At 37.0% G+C, this 16588-nt stretch overlaps 1 protein-coding gene across 2 annotated transcripts; it reads right to left on the bottom strand.

The window, feature by feature from the left end:
* Positions 1 to 756: 756 nt before the first annotated feature.
* LOC100892920 lies at positions 757 to 15285 on the bottom strand. 2 transcript variants are annotated; one of them, XM_030976559.1, is made up of 11 exons: positions 15198 to 15285; positions 14015 to 14229; positions 13532 to 13641; positions 12265 to 12324; positions 8060 to 8217; positions 7592 to 7650; positions 5684 to 6078; positions 5279 to 5349; positions 3200 to 3282; positions 2131 to 2324; positions 757 to 1671 (listed from the first exon to the last, which is right to left on the bottom strand). In XM_030976559.1, the coding sequence occupies exons 1-11, from the start codon at positions 15210 to 15212 to the stop codon at positions 1298 to 1300; spliced, it is 1734 nt and encodes a 577-aa protein (XP_030832419.1). In that variant the 5' UTR covers positions 15213 to 15285; the 3' UTR covers positions 757 to 1297. The 2 variants fall into 2 exon arrangements, with proteins under 2 accessions (XP_030832419.1, XP_030832418.1); XM_030976558.1 differs by having other exon boundaries at positions 757 to 1683.
* Between the last annotated feature and the right edge of the window lie 1303 nt (positions 15286 to 16588).

The raw sequence follows: 16588 nt of genomic DNA on the forward strand, positions 1-16588 counted from the left end.
CACTATCATTAAGTTTGAAGTTTAAATCTCCAGTGGTTCTTGAGATATTATGATAACAATCTCAATGTATGGAATTTCATAAGTTGACCTCTGTGACCCTTGACCTTTGACCTACGTGCTCCAAAATCTAATCAGATCGTCTTCCTATGGTGATACATACTATCCTTAAGTTTGAAGTTTTTACATCTCCAGTGGTTCTTGAGATATCATGATAACAATCTCAATGTATGAAATTTCATGAGTTGACCTCTATGACCCTTGACCTTTGACCTACGTGCTCCAAAATGTAATCAGATTGTTTTCCTATAGTGATACACACTATCACTAAGTTTGAAGTTTAAATCTCCAGTGGTTCTTGAGATATCACGATAACAATCTCAATGTATGGAATTTCATAAGTTGACCTCTGTGACTCTTGACCTTTGACATACGTGCTCCAAAATCTAATCAGATCGTCTTCCTATGGTGATACATACTATCCTTAAGTTTGAAGTTTAAATCTCAAACGGTTCTTGAGATATCGCGCTAACAAACTCAATACAAGGAATTTCATAAGTTGACCTCTGTGACCTGTGACCTTTGACCTACGTACTCCAAAATCTAATCAGATCGTCTTCCTATGGTGATCTTAAATGGTTCTTGAGATATTGTGATAACGGTCAAACGGGACGGAGGTACGGTCGGACGTACGGACGTACGGACGGACAACCCGAAAACATGATGCCTCCGGCACCACCTTCGGTGGCGGAGGCATAACAATAACATCATGGTTTAGATTGGTAGAATGATATACACCCCCACCTTGGCATATCAACGACATAAGAATCAATTGTTGCGATCTGAATGCAAGGTTTAGGACTGCTTGATAATTTTCAGCCAATGGGGTGACATCTAGAACATCTTTTAATGGTACACTATTCCAATGTATGCAAGAGAAATAGACTTACATACAGCATGGCTGTACACACTGGTCAAGGACGTCAGTAGGGGGAATACCCACACTTCATATTGTCTCGGAGTCTGCCATTCCTATATGCTGGTACAGGCCTTCTCACAAGAGCCTGAAACTATATAATTGTAAGGATATTGGCCCTGTGTTGCCCCTATGAGCATACCAGTACATCTCCTCTTCTTCCTACTTATGTCATGACAATACTATGCAGGATTTTCAGGTAAGGGCAAACCAATCAAGTGCATTCTTGATTGTTTTCCCATTCTAAACCGCGAGGGGGTTTCATCGTGAAAGCACACTCCATGATACCAGTAAACCCACAACCGTCAGCTGCACTGTGAGGCATCACAGTTCATGGAGTTTGCCTACCAAATCAGCCAGACTTGGTCTGGGTTTCTTCTTCTCCGTCCCTATACTAAGCATAGCGAGACCCCTCCCTAGAGAAGGCGATACATGACCGTGTAACGATCCTCTCCCTTGACCAATCATCATGCCTCCGTCTGGTTGACTAGGAACAGGAGAACCTTCACTGCCTCCAGAACTTGAGGTATCGTCTAAACGAGATGCTTTGGCAGAGTAAGGCGAATCATCAATGACTGGTATCTTGTTGTCCATGTACGACGGGCTGTCAGAACTGTCACTCACTACCATTTCAGCTGAAATGCTGTCATTAGATTCATCTTCAGATCTGCTACTGTGTCGGTGGTCTCTTGATTGACCTCTTGATTGACCTACAATAAGGATACACATTGGTAACAGCATTGTGACATACAAAGATGCATAGGTAAAACTCAAGGACAGATATTGATGCTACGCTATCTGCCACCAAAATAATGTGATGAGGAATCTATTGAAATGCATTATCCAATATCGGCTATTACCCTGTGTGTGAACATGCTATTTTCACAATTGTCTTCCACATTGGTATCACTTTGTCTGTCAGGACACCTTAATAAGTCTTATTTATCCAGGGTTGCCTCTTCAGTATTATTACTGTTCTTCCTGAGGGCCTTGCATGCACATGATCACCCTCTGGCTTTTGGCAAGCTACTACAAGGCCCTTAAACGTTCAAGGAATTTCTTCTTACCATGTACCAATTTACCTCATCTAGGTAAAACATGGCTAAGTCAATTAATATCTTGGCAAAGAACATTAGCGAATGAATAAAGATACTTACTTCGCTCTGTTCTTGGCTTCCGGTTGTCAAGATTTTTGTCTTGCTGCAATGGGACCTGTTCTTCTTGCGGATGATGCTGTTTGGTTTTGGCAATTTCTATCTTAAGATGACAGCCTTTGATAAAGGTACCTTGCATGTTGGCTTGAGCATTGTGAGCATCAACAAGACAACCAAATGCAACAAAGGCAAAGCAACTAGAAAGGAAAAAATGTGGAATATACATTAATAATAATCTGGATAATTATAGCGCTTAATACAAAATACCGTCTCTGTTGCGCTTTACAGATATTATTACCCTAATTCATCAGATTCATTCACATATAATATGCACTATATCCGATCCCTGGGGGGGGGGGCATATTCCTACCATATGGTCACCGAGGTGGCATATGGTAATTACTAACACAAAGGCTTTTGTCATCCTACCAGGTCCCCATTTCTCTCCTGGATACGAAGTGGCAAATTAATGATTAATGTCTTCCTAAAGTAAATAAGCGTTGTGTCGGAATCAAACCCAAGACCTTTGCATATCAAGTCAAGTGCTTAAACCACTGGACTACAACACAAAGATTAAAGTACAATATCTGTGATGGTACACAGAATGAACATGGAGCCCAAATGAAGGCATATTACCCATGAAGTGAATAGTATACAAATGTTGGCTGCTTTGAGGGGCACAATCAAAACTGTTGCCCAAGGTGATCTCGAAACTGTACTGTGAACCGAGACAAAGTCGAGTGTCACAGTGCAGTCTCGAGATTACCGATGAGCTATAGTTTTAATGAAGACCCAAGAAATTAGCAGCCAATCTTTTATTTATTAGCATTGTCAATTCTCAAAAAGAAATATGTCAAAGAATATGCCTGTCAAATTGTATTTATTTGTAAAGGGTACGGAAATTTAGTTAGCATTGCACGTTTCTCACTGCGCGATTTTTCTCAAACTTTCCCTGAATTGTTTCTCTAATTTTTCTACTTCTATTAAAGCCAATTTAATATCAGGGTGGACTTCCCTTTAACAGAGAAACTGTGCCAGAATATTAAGCTCTTCATATAGAGAAAGAACTAACCTTCTTCTGTTCCCATCACCTTGTTTAGTACGTAGTCTCACCATCAGTGGGTTGAAACTCCAGAAAACAGACAAAAGATCCTCCTATATACATATACAAGAGATGGATGAGTTCTACACATAGGAGGACCTGCTGCAGGCAGGAGCTAATAGAATACTTTCTTTCTCTTATAGGGGCATTGGTACTCTGTAAAGTAGCTTGAAAATATGTAGTGGCATGAAAAGATGTTTGATTATTCTTTTTTGACATATCTGAATCACAGTTTGGCTTACATTAAACCTCATCGGGATGGTAATTGCATTTACCAGCTCCATATCCTAAAGATGTGGTTCTACTACTGAAGGCGTCTTTTTGTTACGTTTCGCTAGCTACCCTTATCACCAACTCCCAGTCTAATTGCTGAGACTAGATGAGCCGTGGTTTGCAGCACACTTGATTTTCAAAGGCTTAAAGTTTAGTTTTGTCTTCTCATGTTAAAGATACTTTGTCCCTTTTGCAGCCAACATCAAATTCTGTAGAACTTTGCAGGAATTATGAATATGTCATGTATGTCCTATCTGTGAACATTAGCAGTGTCCTAATATTCAAATTATGCAAGGAAATCTGTTTACTTGCTAGACTTCACTGTCAGACACAATTGAGTGACTGACTGGCTTTTTTCTTCTTTGGTAATACAATACACAAAATGAGCTGTAAAGGGTACATGAGCATTTGTCTACATCAATAACCCACTCTTGTAATGGACAAAATCAAACTGAATGAATATTTGAGCAGCATAAAACGTACAATCATTCGGTACAATGGTCTGAAAATCAGACTATTACTTACTGGCTCTATAGCTCTTAAGTTGATTCAACAACTAATAGTCGTTATTTTCCCACTTGAAGACATTTTCAAGCCCCCTTTTTTTGTAAGAGAAGTTCTAAATTAGTATTATCTTTCAAATGCAGTTGGAATTTAACCATTTCATTTTGTGGGCCTGCAAATGGGACAATGGGCAAATTTTTAATGGTAATTTAAATTGATATAATTTGTAATGCAAATTCTGTTTCCTTTACTTATCAGCTATTTTCTTCTAAACCGCTTAGAGGCAATTTGCAATTTGCGGTATACAAATATCTTATTATTATTATTATTATTATTATTATTATAGTACCTTTAAGGTTGGGGGTATACATTTTAATAATGATAACACGTACTGGTTACATGGCTTTATCCAACGGATACAACATTACGCCTTTTGGTCTATTAAGAAATCAATCTCTATTTTAATAAACAGCTGTATGTTTTCAGATTTTTCAGAAGTACATGTATTGAAGGGAAAAATCTATTTCTTAGAAATACAAAAAGGCTTGTTACAGAGTCATTAGGCAATGAAATAAAAGGAAAGAATTTAACTTGAATTTCTTGGTCATCTCGTTGTGCTATAAAGTGCATCATAAATATAACCTTATGCCCTTCCATACAAATACATTATATTACTTTTTTAATGTGTTTTGTCTCACCATAGTTATTAAACAAAGCTAAATATGTGTTTTCATTAAGTTCAGTTTGTGTATTATCTCTTTTTCAGTCTGTAATGTAAGGCAAAAAAGAGCATTAACGAACAAGGACCATTAAACAAACAAAAAAATATCGTAATATTTCCAATGCTTTAAAGGGATTGTTTAACAATGTTAAATCTGAGATACACGGCCCTACGTGTTATCAGTGTCTGTGATATGGAGTAATATTGAAGCTCTTAAAAAAAATTGCGCTTCAAAATGATCAAGAAGTGCCTCAAAAAGTAAAAATATTTGAGTGACCGGTTTTACCATACTCATTTTCCCCAATAGACTGTAGTGTTATGAAAACCGTTTAACAAACGGTTTTCATAATTTGTAATTCCAATCATAAATATCTTGATAATCAGACAGGCGATCCGCTTGTAAAAGTCATGGAGTTCCTGACTGACCTAAAGGTTTATAATTATCATTGCAGTATGAGCTAAATCCAGGATTTTTTTTCAGGATCTGAGACAAAGTGACCGGATACCTTTTAAGTTGGTAAAATACAAAGAATTAAGTAAATTTCACTTACTTTTGTGACTGCTTGGGTGAGATTAAGCACACAAATCTCCACTACAGCACTTGCACTTACTCCAACACTGTCTGAAATATGAGAAAGCCTGAGAATCAACATCACATCAAATGCCACTAAAACAAGAATTGTTTTAGTTGTATTAGTGGTAAGAAAACATATTTTCTCATAAGCTAATATCACTGTTTTGAATCTTAGATAACATGTTACTTCTTTATTAGTTAGCAATGTCATGGTTTGGGCAGTTTTTGGCACCTACAACAATGAACATATATTTAATGAAAAAAATGTACGGTACACAGAAAGCCAAATATCATGTTTGACATGTGATTCAGTAAACTCCATTATAAGCTCAAATTGGAGTTTAGCTCCATCCTCTATTTTTTAAGTGAGAACAAAATTTACCTTCAAAACCATTGTAGTCAGAATACCCCTCCGAGAACGGCTCTCCATGCATTCCTATGTATGCTTCTTGCATACCTATATGCGGTTGCAGGTACTGGTATGTATCTGGAGACCACGGCTCACAATTATAATGTTGCAGCATCTGATGTTGTGCTAGTATTTGCTCATGTTGTTGATTGTGTTGCTGCATGAGGTGCTGCAAATGTTGCTGCTGCTCCCCTCCTTGTTCATACTGGGAAGGCTTCCCATGAGGACGTTCAGATTTGTTCCGAGAAGCCATTTTTTCTGTAGCCGGTTGGACTCTGATTGGGTTCCCATCAGAGAGACAACGTCCATTGTATAATTTGATGACCGAGATAGCCTCCTCTTCCTTCAGAAACCTGAAGAACATCAAGCTGGAGGGAACAAGAAGAAAATGTAGAAATGATTCAGTCTAACTGTAGAATTAATATTCATTTAAAGACACAGAGAGGCGGGCTCTCGATTCGGATGTTTGCCCAATAACAGGTGATGTCAATCACCAGGATTAGTCTTCAGTTTTAAGACCAACTAGCCTTCGGCCTTAAAAAAAATGTTGTATTGTCCATTAGGTGCCAAAAGATGGGTCGGTCGGTTAGAAATTTTAATTTTTTTTAAACTCCCTCTTTTGGCTGATAATTCCCAGTTCTGAATGCTTTAATACATTTTTTTTTCTAAAAAAAGGTAACAAAAAAAACTTTTTTTAAAAAGCTGATCGTAGATTTCAAAATTTTGTGGTCGGTTGCAAAGGGCAATACAACTTTTTTTTTTAGGCCTTATGTAATTCTTTGCATTTTCCACCCATTCCCCCATATGGTGAAGTCATTATCTTACAGTTGCCTCATCCAAAGACTCTCCGAGAGACTAGGGGGGATTTTTTGATGGGACCTCTGGTTTGCTGTGTGCAGACTTGGACATCCATTAATGGTATTTCCATCTGGTGTCAGTGAATTATGGCTTCTGCACATGGAAACTGAAGACCCTCTCCCTTTAACAGATCTCTTCATTTCTATTAAACGGTATATCTTTAATATTTACATTGACACCTAACTTTAATAATACATGTCTACATATTACTTTGACTATTAAACTGATCATGTAGTGAATTGCAATACAAATGCTAAAAACTGAAGTACAAACAGATGTGTATTAAAAGTTCAAGTCAATAGTTTTAGGATTTCATATTAAATTATTCAAAATGATAAACAAACAAAATGAAAATATAATTACTACAATAACTATTGTTTTTGTAGCTTGCAAAGAAAGGTTACTGGATTTATGTTTGAAGAAAAAGAAAACTGTTTCCTTTTCCAGGACCCCTATGAACCTCCATGTGGTTACCATCATGTACAATCCTTCACACATTTCCTATGACAGATGGTAACGTTGAACCACAATATTTCATCCCTAATTGCATATGTTGTGATATATTTGAAAATGCCCTGTGCTCAGATGTATTGCCAGTACATCATTGACTGCTAGGTTAAAATGAGCCCCCTAACTACATCAATTCTAACATATCAAATTCTCTCATCCAATGTCATTTATTTGCTCATCCATCTTTAAAAAAAAACACAGGCCCTGGCAAAGAAAGACAAACATGTAGCAATCATATATCTGGGGATATTTCCATTATGGAAATGATGGCAACTATATGCTAAGGTACATACTTGCCAAGTCATACAGTGGTCAAGAACAATGTTTACAAGAAATACCAAGTACAAGTTGCATACTCAAAAATTTAAAAATGACTAACCTCAACAAAATGAAAGTGCAGAACGTTGTCATGATTGCTTTTTATTCCAATAAATTGTTTCATGTTCTTAAAGCAAATTGCATTATATTTCATGATAATTTTGTGTCACGAGGGTAGCTTGTTTTCTAACTTACTTTTTTACAGCGGACTTTTCTATCACATCTCCTTGGGTAGCAAATAACTCAACAACTTCCTGTTAAAAGAACAAAAATGCATTTTATGATGAAATAAAACAAAGCAACAACTGCATACCATAATTATTTATGATGTGAGGAATTGAAAAATTATAAACCACAATCCTCCTGATCACAAAAATGATGTAATATTCATATCTGGAGCATTGCAAATGCAAGGAAAGATAAGTTTTTGGTACATTTCACACAGAATTGAGAATATGGAGTAATGCCAATTGCTCCTTAGCGTAATCTATAGAAAGCCAGATAAACAAAATTGAGGTTGATTTTATACATTCCAACAATACACAAATTATTCTCTTCAGGTGACTTTTACTCTTCAAATATCTGTCAAATGATAGAACATAAGCATTTTGAGAGCTTATAAAAACAAACATGATTTCCAAATGAATGAGAATGGGCACTAACCTGCATTACTATGTGTTTGTTGTCACCCAGCTTTCCGCTATAGAATACACATACTGAGAATAATCCTCTATGACTGCGTGATACTCTGAGTCCTTCAGCTTTCTGATCGGTGTTTGAATTTTGTGATAGATTTTGTTCTTTGGCAAGGCGATTCTCTCCTGCGATAATAATAATAATATTGGATAATTATAGTGCTCATATCCACCACCCAAGGTGCTCACTGCTCAGGTGTATTGAATACCCCTAGCTTTAGCGAAGGTACCGACTTAGCTACTCACAGCATTCTAGGAATTCCTTCCTACTGGTACCTGTTTAACACCAAGGTGGAGAATGATAAATGTACATTAAAGCTAATCTTGAGCTCTGGTATGGGAATCGTATGCTCTAGAGAACATGGCTATAACAGAGATGCCAACTTTTGGAAATCAGAAATAGGGAGGATTTGTAATCGACACCAATTAATGTGCGCGTAGCGCACATCTCGAGCGCGTAGCGCCCGACACATGCGGCCGGGGTCCAGGGCCCGCCTTAGGGCCCTGGAAGCTCTGGGGTTCTAGATGCTCTCTGGTGCAATCTGAGCCTTATTTTGGAGCATTTTACATGTGTATTTAGTTAAATAATTCCCCCTTTTTTTTAAATAACATAAAAATTGTACAAAATGCATGATGAATTACTTTCAGACTTCCGATTACACAGGTACTTGATACTGTATTCGGTCTTATACTTCCGAGACCATTTCCTGGTCTTATTTTGCTGATTTTCCGCCATTTGGATTCTGTGGCAATATCCACGCATTGGTTACGGCGATCCATATGCTGAAACAATCTTTCGCTACTCTTAATTTGTCTTTTAACATAGTGGAATTATTACATGCTTAAGTTAGCAGATGATATTTCTCTTTCAATTCACAGATATATATACTGATAAGCGCCCTCCAAAAAAAATCATAATAAAAAAAAAAAAAAAAAAAAAAAAAAAAAAAAAAAAAAAAAAAAAAAAAAAATCATTTTTTTTTTTTTTTTTTTAATAAATCGGGAGGATAAGGATGGTGATCGTAAGGTCGGGAGTTGGGGTGAATTATCGGGAGGGTTGGCATCTCTGCTATAATTCGTTCTGGATTGTTTACCCTGCAGTAGATTGATTGTTTGAACCAGTAAAATGAAAACAAACTCACAAAAACTTGCCGGAAATCATCTTCAATAAAAACCACAACTCTCATTTGCACATAGTGACCTGTGTAAAGGACATGGTGTTGAGTCTACTTACCTTGTTTTCCTTATGTTTCTCACTTTCTATGCTTATTACTCGGCCCCTATACATTTTCTACCAAAATCATTTAGTGCATGTCATTTATTTGTAATCTTGAACATTCAGTGTAATTTTTGTGTGGATTCTGTGAGAATTTATTTTCTATCATTACCAGAACTCAAGTTTATCTTGAATGTCTTGCCAATGGATGTTAATGCCGCAAGTAGGGATTCAAAACCTGCACCCTGTCGTTCACAATCTGGGGACTTTTACACTACGACACTTCTTCAATGAGCAAAGAGTAATACAATTCTATCATCCAGTTCATTGTTTCAATCACTTCATTGCATAAATAGTTTTAAAATTCTGATAGTTCACATCAAATTATGATAAAATATAATTATTTGTTCCCAAGGTGCATTGGAACTTATTATCCTGGCATTAGCTGTGTTTAATATCAATGCAACTGAATTCAACCAGGTACCAATTTAATTAAAAAATGGGTCAAGGGTAGCAAGTATAGATTAATGTCTTGCACTAGGAATCAAGTTAGGTGCCCAAGCCTTTGAATAAGCGGGCGCAGGGCGCAAATTTGCGCTCATAAAACCACCAATTGCGCCCATAATCATCTAAAACTAGACGGCAAGGCGCAAGTGTTTGCCGTGAAAATGCGCCCATAAATTATTAGAACAGAAAAAATACACAAATGATTCGTAAAGGGCGCATTTTCACGGAAACACTTGCGCCTTATAAAATCACTAAATACGGAGCTAGTAAAGAGCTCGCGTGGCAAACTGTTCGTGATTCGGGATCACGAACAGTTTTCCGCGCAAGAGCTCTCTACTACTGAAAATGCGCCCTTATAGCGCACTAGGTACGTACGTTCAGATCAGGCGATCGCTAAAATGTTGTGGCGATGGCGCACGCACGTACATTCGTACAAATGTATCAAAGGATCAAGAAAACAAATCGTCAAATGGAGAAATAAACAAGCATTCAAATAGTCATTAGAGATCTGTCGAGGTTTGTTTGCAGATCTAGTTTATTATTTCATCTCAAATAGAATTAATAATTCTCCTATTGATAAGTTAAGAACACCTACGATGTTTTCGATCGTAGTTACTCTCATTTTGCCAGCAGCCGACCTAGCATTGTTGTGGCAGAAAGCTAGCCGGCCAGCTTCCCACGAGTCCCGGTTAAATTGCGCGCGCTGCGACTCTCCAAAGGTGCGTTGGTCTTGTTGACAAACTCTAGCCCGCTAGGATCCCACGACGGACCATTCGTGGTATAGTGAGAGTGTGTGTGCGAGGTACGATTTTGGTTTTGAGAACACACGTTACGCAACTTTTTAGTACGAATATTTGGTCAGTTTTCTTCCTATTTCTTTGGTTATACAACAATTAAAAAGATAATTTTTTCAAATTGGCTCCTACTGCCGAGAGTGAGGCGGAAGGTTTGTGTGTCTATTCATTTGCTCATCAATATTTTTAGTTACTTTAAAATAGTCTAGATCTACTATTTAAATAACACCAGGAAGCTCCAACACCGTCGCCGGTGTTGGAGCTTCCTGGAGTTACTGTTTAATGTGCAAGTTGATGTTCTTAATCAATCTTTCCTGTTGATCTTGTTAAGATTAAAAAGTTATTAAATTGATCGTAGACCCTATTCACATTATGAAATTAACTACTTTGCACTTATTTAAGTTGTGCAATTAGTTGTCATCTGTTTTTGGAAAATTGCCCCTGGTTCTTAAGAAATTGCACCTTGCTCTGGTAAATCCCCGTGGGCAAGGGGCAACTTTTAAAAATAAATTGCCCCTTGCTCCTGGCTGCTTAATCTAAGGCTTGTAGGTGCCATTTACAGGGTACTTGAACCTTTGCTTGTAATATATTGCAGTCATTCCTAACACAGGAAATTACTTACTTTTCCTTTTTCTTATATCTTTTTGGTTTCTTTGTATGTTCTATGTCTTTTTAGTTACAATAGGATATCATTATACATCAGGACCTATGTACATTAGAGCATGAGTGTCAATCACAATAAAATGGGAAATGTTAGTGCCATAGTATTTAGACAGGAGTCAAAGGTCAAATGGAGAAAGAAAAACGGCAACAAATTTAACCAACTATGAACATCAACACGGCGCAGTCAAGACAGTATTACTTGTATCTTCATACTGTATCTTATCCCAAATATTTACATTTCAATCTGTTAAATGAAGTCATCAAAAATCTACAAAGGACAGAACATATTAATTAGATCTATGCAAAGTTTTCTATGTTGGGTTGAAACAGTTTCACTTTTTGCAAGTAGGTGTGATAGGTCATTAGATCCACACATGAAGCGACTAACAGTCCAAAGTCTTTATTTGTACATACTACTGGTGCTTTAACATCACGGATATCTCCAATTCCGTTTAACCGGACGGTTTTCGGTTAAACGTTGACCGAGCTGGAAGGACTTTCATTTAACTGCGAGGTGCATTTGTAGGCGCCGATTTGTGCTTGTGAATTTGTGAATAATAGCAACAATGTCGTTTTTAGAAGAATGTGTAAGAACATTAATGTTAATTAAAAACAGTAGAGGACCTAGGATAGAACCTTGTGGTACGCCTTGTAAAAGTTGGATGAATTATTATTATAAACTACATATTGAGATCTATTACAATGATTACTTTCAAACCAAGATGACAGACAAATTGGAGTGTTGTTCTAGTTTCGGAGTGCTAAGTCAACACACAGATTACTGAGCTGGGAGACATTGCCAGGCATAGTGCCAGGTGGAGGGGCATAAATCGAAACTTTAAAAAAAAAAAAAAAGAAAAAAAAAAAGGGAAAACGGAATCCGCCATGGACGGTCGGATACCGGACGGTTAAACGTTTGACTACATCACTACATACTACTAGTACATACAGGTATTTAATACCGGTACTGCAATGTACGCATGCAACATTTACCTTTGTCTTTGTTTGACTTTGGGGATTTTCTTCTGTTCCTCTTTCTGGTTTCCTTTGTCCCTGTTTCAAAGGAAAAAAGGATTTTTGTAAATCAAACAAAAATGTAGAAGTAGAAAACCAAATGTGAATTTTAACCATAACATAGCACAGTATCAAGAGAGAATTTCGCAAACTTTGAGAATGATCCATATTCACAGAAGTTTCATGCTATGAAATAATTGAATAGACCATTTTCAAAATGAATTCCATTTTTTGTAACGTCTACTTAGCAACGAGCCATTATATTGGTGGTTGCTAGGTTGGACAAACATAATGGCTTGTCCTACCAAACAGGTAATGTATGTAATGTAAAAGAGATTAGCCAATGCCATGTCACCTTGATTGTTGACCAGGGGGGTGTTTGATCAACTTTTAAGGCCGAATCAGTTTTAGCCTATAAATGATGCTTGTGAGCTGTTTCATCAAATCGTTTTTAAAGCAACATCAATCTTATTTTTGAATGAATCAAGGCCTAAAATCGAATCAATTTTAGGCCCTTACAATTGATCGGATGGATTTTTAAGGTTTGGTGAAACACCCCCAAGGAGATCATACATTAGGGCTGTGACGAGTAGTTGAATGCTCGAGTACCCGCACTGTTGACAACTACTCGAGTACGATTTCTCGTACCCGAATATTCGGCCGCAAAAAAAAAAAAAATCACATGGCACTGTCCAGGCAGACGCTTACCCGTACCAGGGAGAGCGCCTGCCGCTGGCATGGTACCGTCGATAAAAATGTTTCCCAGCTCAATCATTTTCGAACTCACCACTCAGAAACTGGGACCAAATTTCCGGATTTTTGTTTGGACTCGGAGGAAAATGGATTATTCTGCCACCTTTGGTTTTTAAAACAGCATTGTTTGCTGTTATTATTATTATGAAATCGGCGCCTTCAACTGCAACTCGAAGTAAAATTGCATGAGTTTTCGGAGACGGAACTGGGAAACTGCTCTTGTGGTATGGTGGTGGCAAAAAATAAAATAAATATGAAAAATATATTTTTTTTCAATTTAAAAAAACATGGCGTCCGAATATTAGAGTATTCGCTTGTAAGCCTGGGAGTGTACTCGGGTACCTCATTACACGGTTGTGCACAGCCTCATCATACATTACACAAATATTGTTGCCACCTGTTCAACTTTTTAACTAGGGGTTCTCGATATACTCAAGATCAGTTAGTTTCAACAACAACAAAATGTCAAGAATATCCTTGTTGTTTTACTCACCATCACCAGGCTTTGAGAACTGTGCTTTCTTTGCTGCAGAGCTCATGTAGGAATTAGGATCCCCTATCCCATACAACATCCACTTTGATGCCTCATCACTGTAATTAAACCTAAACAAATATAATGTAATGTGACATTAATAAATTTCTAAAAAGTATATAGCTGTGACGTCTGCAAAAACAGCAAATCAAAAAGGAAAGACAGGCAGACAAGCTAGAACTACTACAAGCTTCAATACTCCTTCTCTATGATACAATTATGTAACACACATCATGGTCACCCCCACCCCCACCCCCCCTTCACTTCCCCTTCAACACTGTCATCATATGAACAATTTATATCACTTATAAATTGGTATCAACGTAAGTGGTATTGGTTGCAATGGTATGATTAAATATTTTTGTAGTTATGTTTCTTACAATTATTTACATCTCTTCTATATTTTCCACATCTCTGTCTCTTCACATCTCACATTTATTTTACCTAACATGATCTGGCATGGCTTCTAGAAATTGTCTGAGGGTTGGGAAACCAAGCTTATTGAAACGAAGTGGGTAGCCTGCAAGTTTCTTGAAGTCAGAAGAAAAGCTTTCCAGTGGCACCCCTCCAATCTTGGACAAGAGGACAGCTCGCACAGACTTCTTGATTTCCTCCGGTATCCTGCATTCTTCGGATGATTTTTCCGCCATTTTGTTGTCCTAAAAGAAATCAAAGAGAACCTTTCAACCATATGTTTTATTCATCAATGCAATTTAATCACCCTGGTAATCAAAATATGTTGTCAAAATGAAAAAGAAAAATCTATCCTGGTAGCTTCCAGGTAGTTTCATATCATGACATGTCAAGATTAGTGTAAAAAGGCAAACATATTTGTCAACCTTCCCTATAGCAGCAGTATTATAGGCCACACACAGACAATATTATTATACGATTCTGATTTAAATTTGACTTTGTAAAGAGACTTTCACGTTATGAGCAATAAATCTGTGAAAGACGGACAACCCATAAAAGTAGACGGTGAACTGGGGTTATTATTAACCAGCCAGTGCACGGTTCGGGATCCCAAAAAACCTGCAGAGCGCAAAAAAAAAGGCCACGAAAATGCAGACAATCCTTATTTTTTCCACATAGATATCCTCACTTATGAGGAGGATCCTCATTATTGTGCCAGCGTCCCTACTGTTGGTTGTGCCAGAAATGCTAATACACGCACACACACGCAGTCTAGTCTAGATACACAAATAAAACATTTTGCGTTGCCACTTTGTTACTTAGACTAGAATCTAGATCTAGATCTATGATAGTCTAGTAGATCTAGGCTAGTCTAATAATAGTAATTTTCGAAAAGCAGAAAAACGGTTAGATTTCACAAACACCCATTCATAACATTTTAATTATAATTCATCTGTCTGCAGAGTGCATGTGCAGAGAGATGAAATTACCTGTCCTGTTACATAACGTGTATTCACACACATGGGACTGAAGTTAAGAAACTGTCTTTAGTTTGTCAAGTTTCCGTGATTTACGATAACTCAATTATCACAACGTGACTGGACTAGAAAAACAAACATCGTGAATCCTTGTCTTTACTTCTGGTAGATAATCATATTTGGCTTAAATAATTTTGGTCAAATAATATAACAAACATTAGTTTTACGATACCTACCTGAGGCTGAGCCATGAAGTCAATACAGCAGTATTGGCAATACACGCAAGCGCAACGCCAATGACAAATCCGCTATTCGCAATCTAGCGCCTATACCTAGCCAGGGAGGTGAACCTGATCTAGCTATAGCGCGCGATAGCTAGCTATCTATAGCTCCACACGTGGGTACACCTCTAGCTCTCCGTTTGTTTTTGTTGATTTCGATGTGTCGTCGGAGAACGAATGCTTATACAATAGCAGCTTATTGATCAGAAGTAACGGACACGGGAACGGACATTGATCATTGGAAGTGATCTAAGCCCAGTGTTTATATATTTAGGGACTATTTCACTATTATAAGGTTAATTTCGGTGGCAAAGTGTAACTTTGTGGATGGAACTTTTTTCAAAGGGGATCGAGGGGAAGCACCTACAAAACAAGGACATAATTATTTTTGAGAGGTGCATATACTACATGTCTCTCAATCATATGTTATATGTATACTCAGTTAAATTTTAAAAGCCTTTAAGTAGGCCTAGGGAGCAAGAATTATGGTGATAGGCCTAAATTAGTTAGGTGCAATATATCTTGATCGATCTCTCTCTCTCTCTCTTTCTCTCTCTAATTCTGATATTTTCTCCCTTAATTCCTAATTTTCTTCCTTCCTAATTTTCTTCCTTCCTAATTTTCTTCCTCTTTCTCATTTCCTCTTTCTCTAATTCCACAATATCCTTTCTTTTTTTGCGGCTCTTTATTTTTCCTTTTCACTATTTTTTGTAGTGAGCCGATAAAGCCAACAATTCACCTATATCATCTACAAACTTTAGTGTGTATATGCTTGTTGATAGAAATGTATTATGTTAAAGAAAGCTTTAATAAACTTCTTTTTAGTATATAACTCCTACAGAGAATAAGGAAAAACAAACAGAAAAAATAAACAAGCAAAAAGCATGGATAATTAAGAAAGGGATGCACAAAATACATTTAAATTCTGAAATTGATTGATTTATTCACATTTTCTATACAATATTTACAAGAAGTATCAAATATATATAACAACCATATAGAAGCCAAAAGATTATCAGACTAATCAAGTACACTTTTTTCTCCATGGATAACACTTCCTTAACAGTATCGTCAAGTTATCATCCACTATAAATGCACTGAGATCTATCTTGTCACGTACTTGTCGATCGTTCTAATTTTTCACCATAAATTTAAACAACCAACAGGAACTAAATATATGTACATGCAAATGTAGGTTCATATAAGCCTTATAATGATTTAAATTATCTTTTAAATTATTTTCACTTTGTGAGATTAGAAAGACAGATATATTGCAGGTGACAATAAAAATAGACATCCTTCTTCACTAACATGCTCCATAACTTGATTTCGTTTATCCATCCCAG

This window comes from Strongylocentrotus purpuratus, unplaced genomic scaffold (genome assembly GCF_000002235.5).
Source record: "Strongylocentrotus purpuratus isolate Spur 01 unplaced genomic scaffold, Spur_5.0 spur5_scaffold_9, whole genome shotgun sequence".
Taxonomy (NCBI): Eukaryota; Metazoa; Echinodermata; class Echinoidea; order Camarodonta; family Strongylocentrotidae; genus Strongylocentrotus; species Strongylocentrotus purpuratus.

Excerpts from the sequence above, each read along its gene's own strand:
- LOC100892920 (XM_030976558.1), bottom strand. Across the intron at positions 3,283-5,278 it reads TCACCCAAGCAGTCACAAAA|GAGGATCTTTTGTCTGTTTT; the intron begins GTAAGTGAAATT and ends ATATGTATATAG. Across the intron at positions 1,684-2,130 it reads GAAGCCAAGAACAGAGCGAA|GTCAATCAAGAGGTCAATCA; the intron begins GTAAGTATCTTT and ends TCCTTATTGTAG.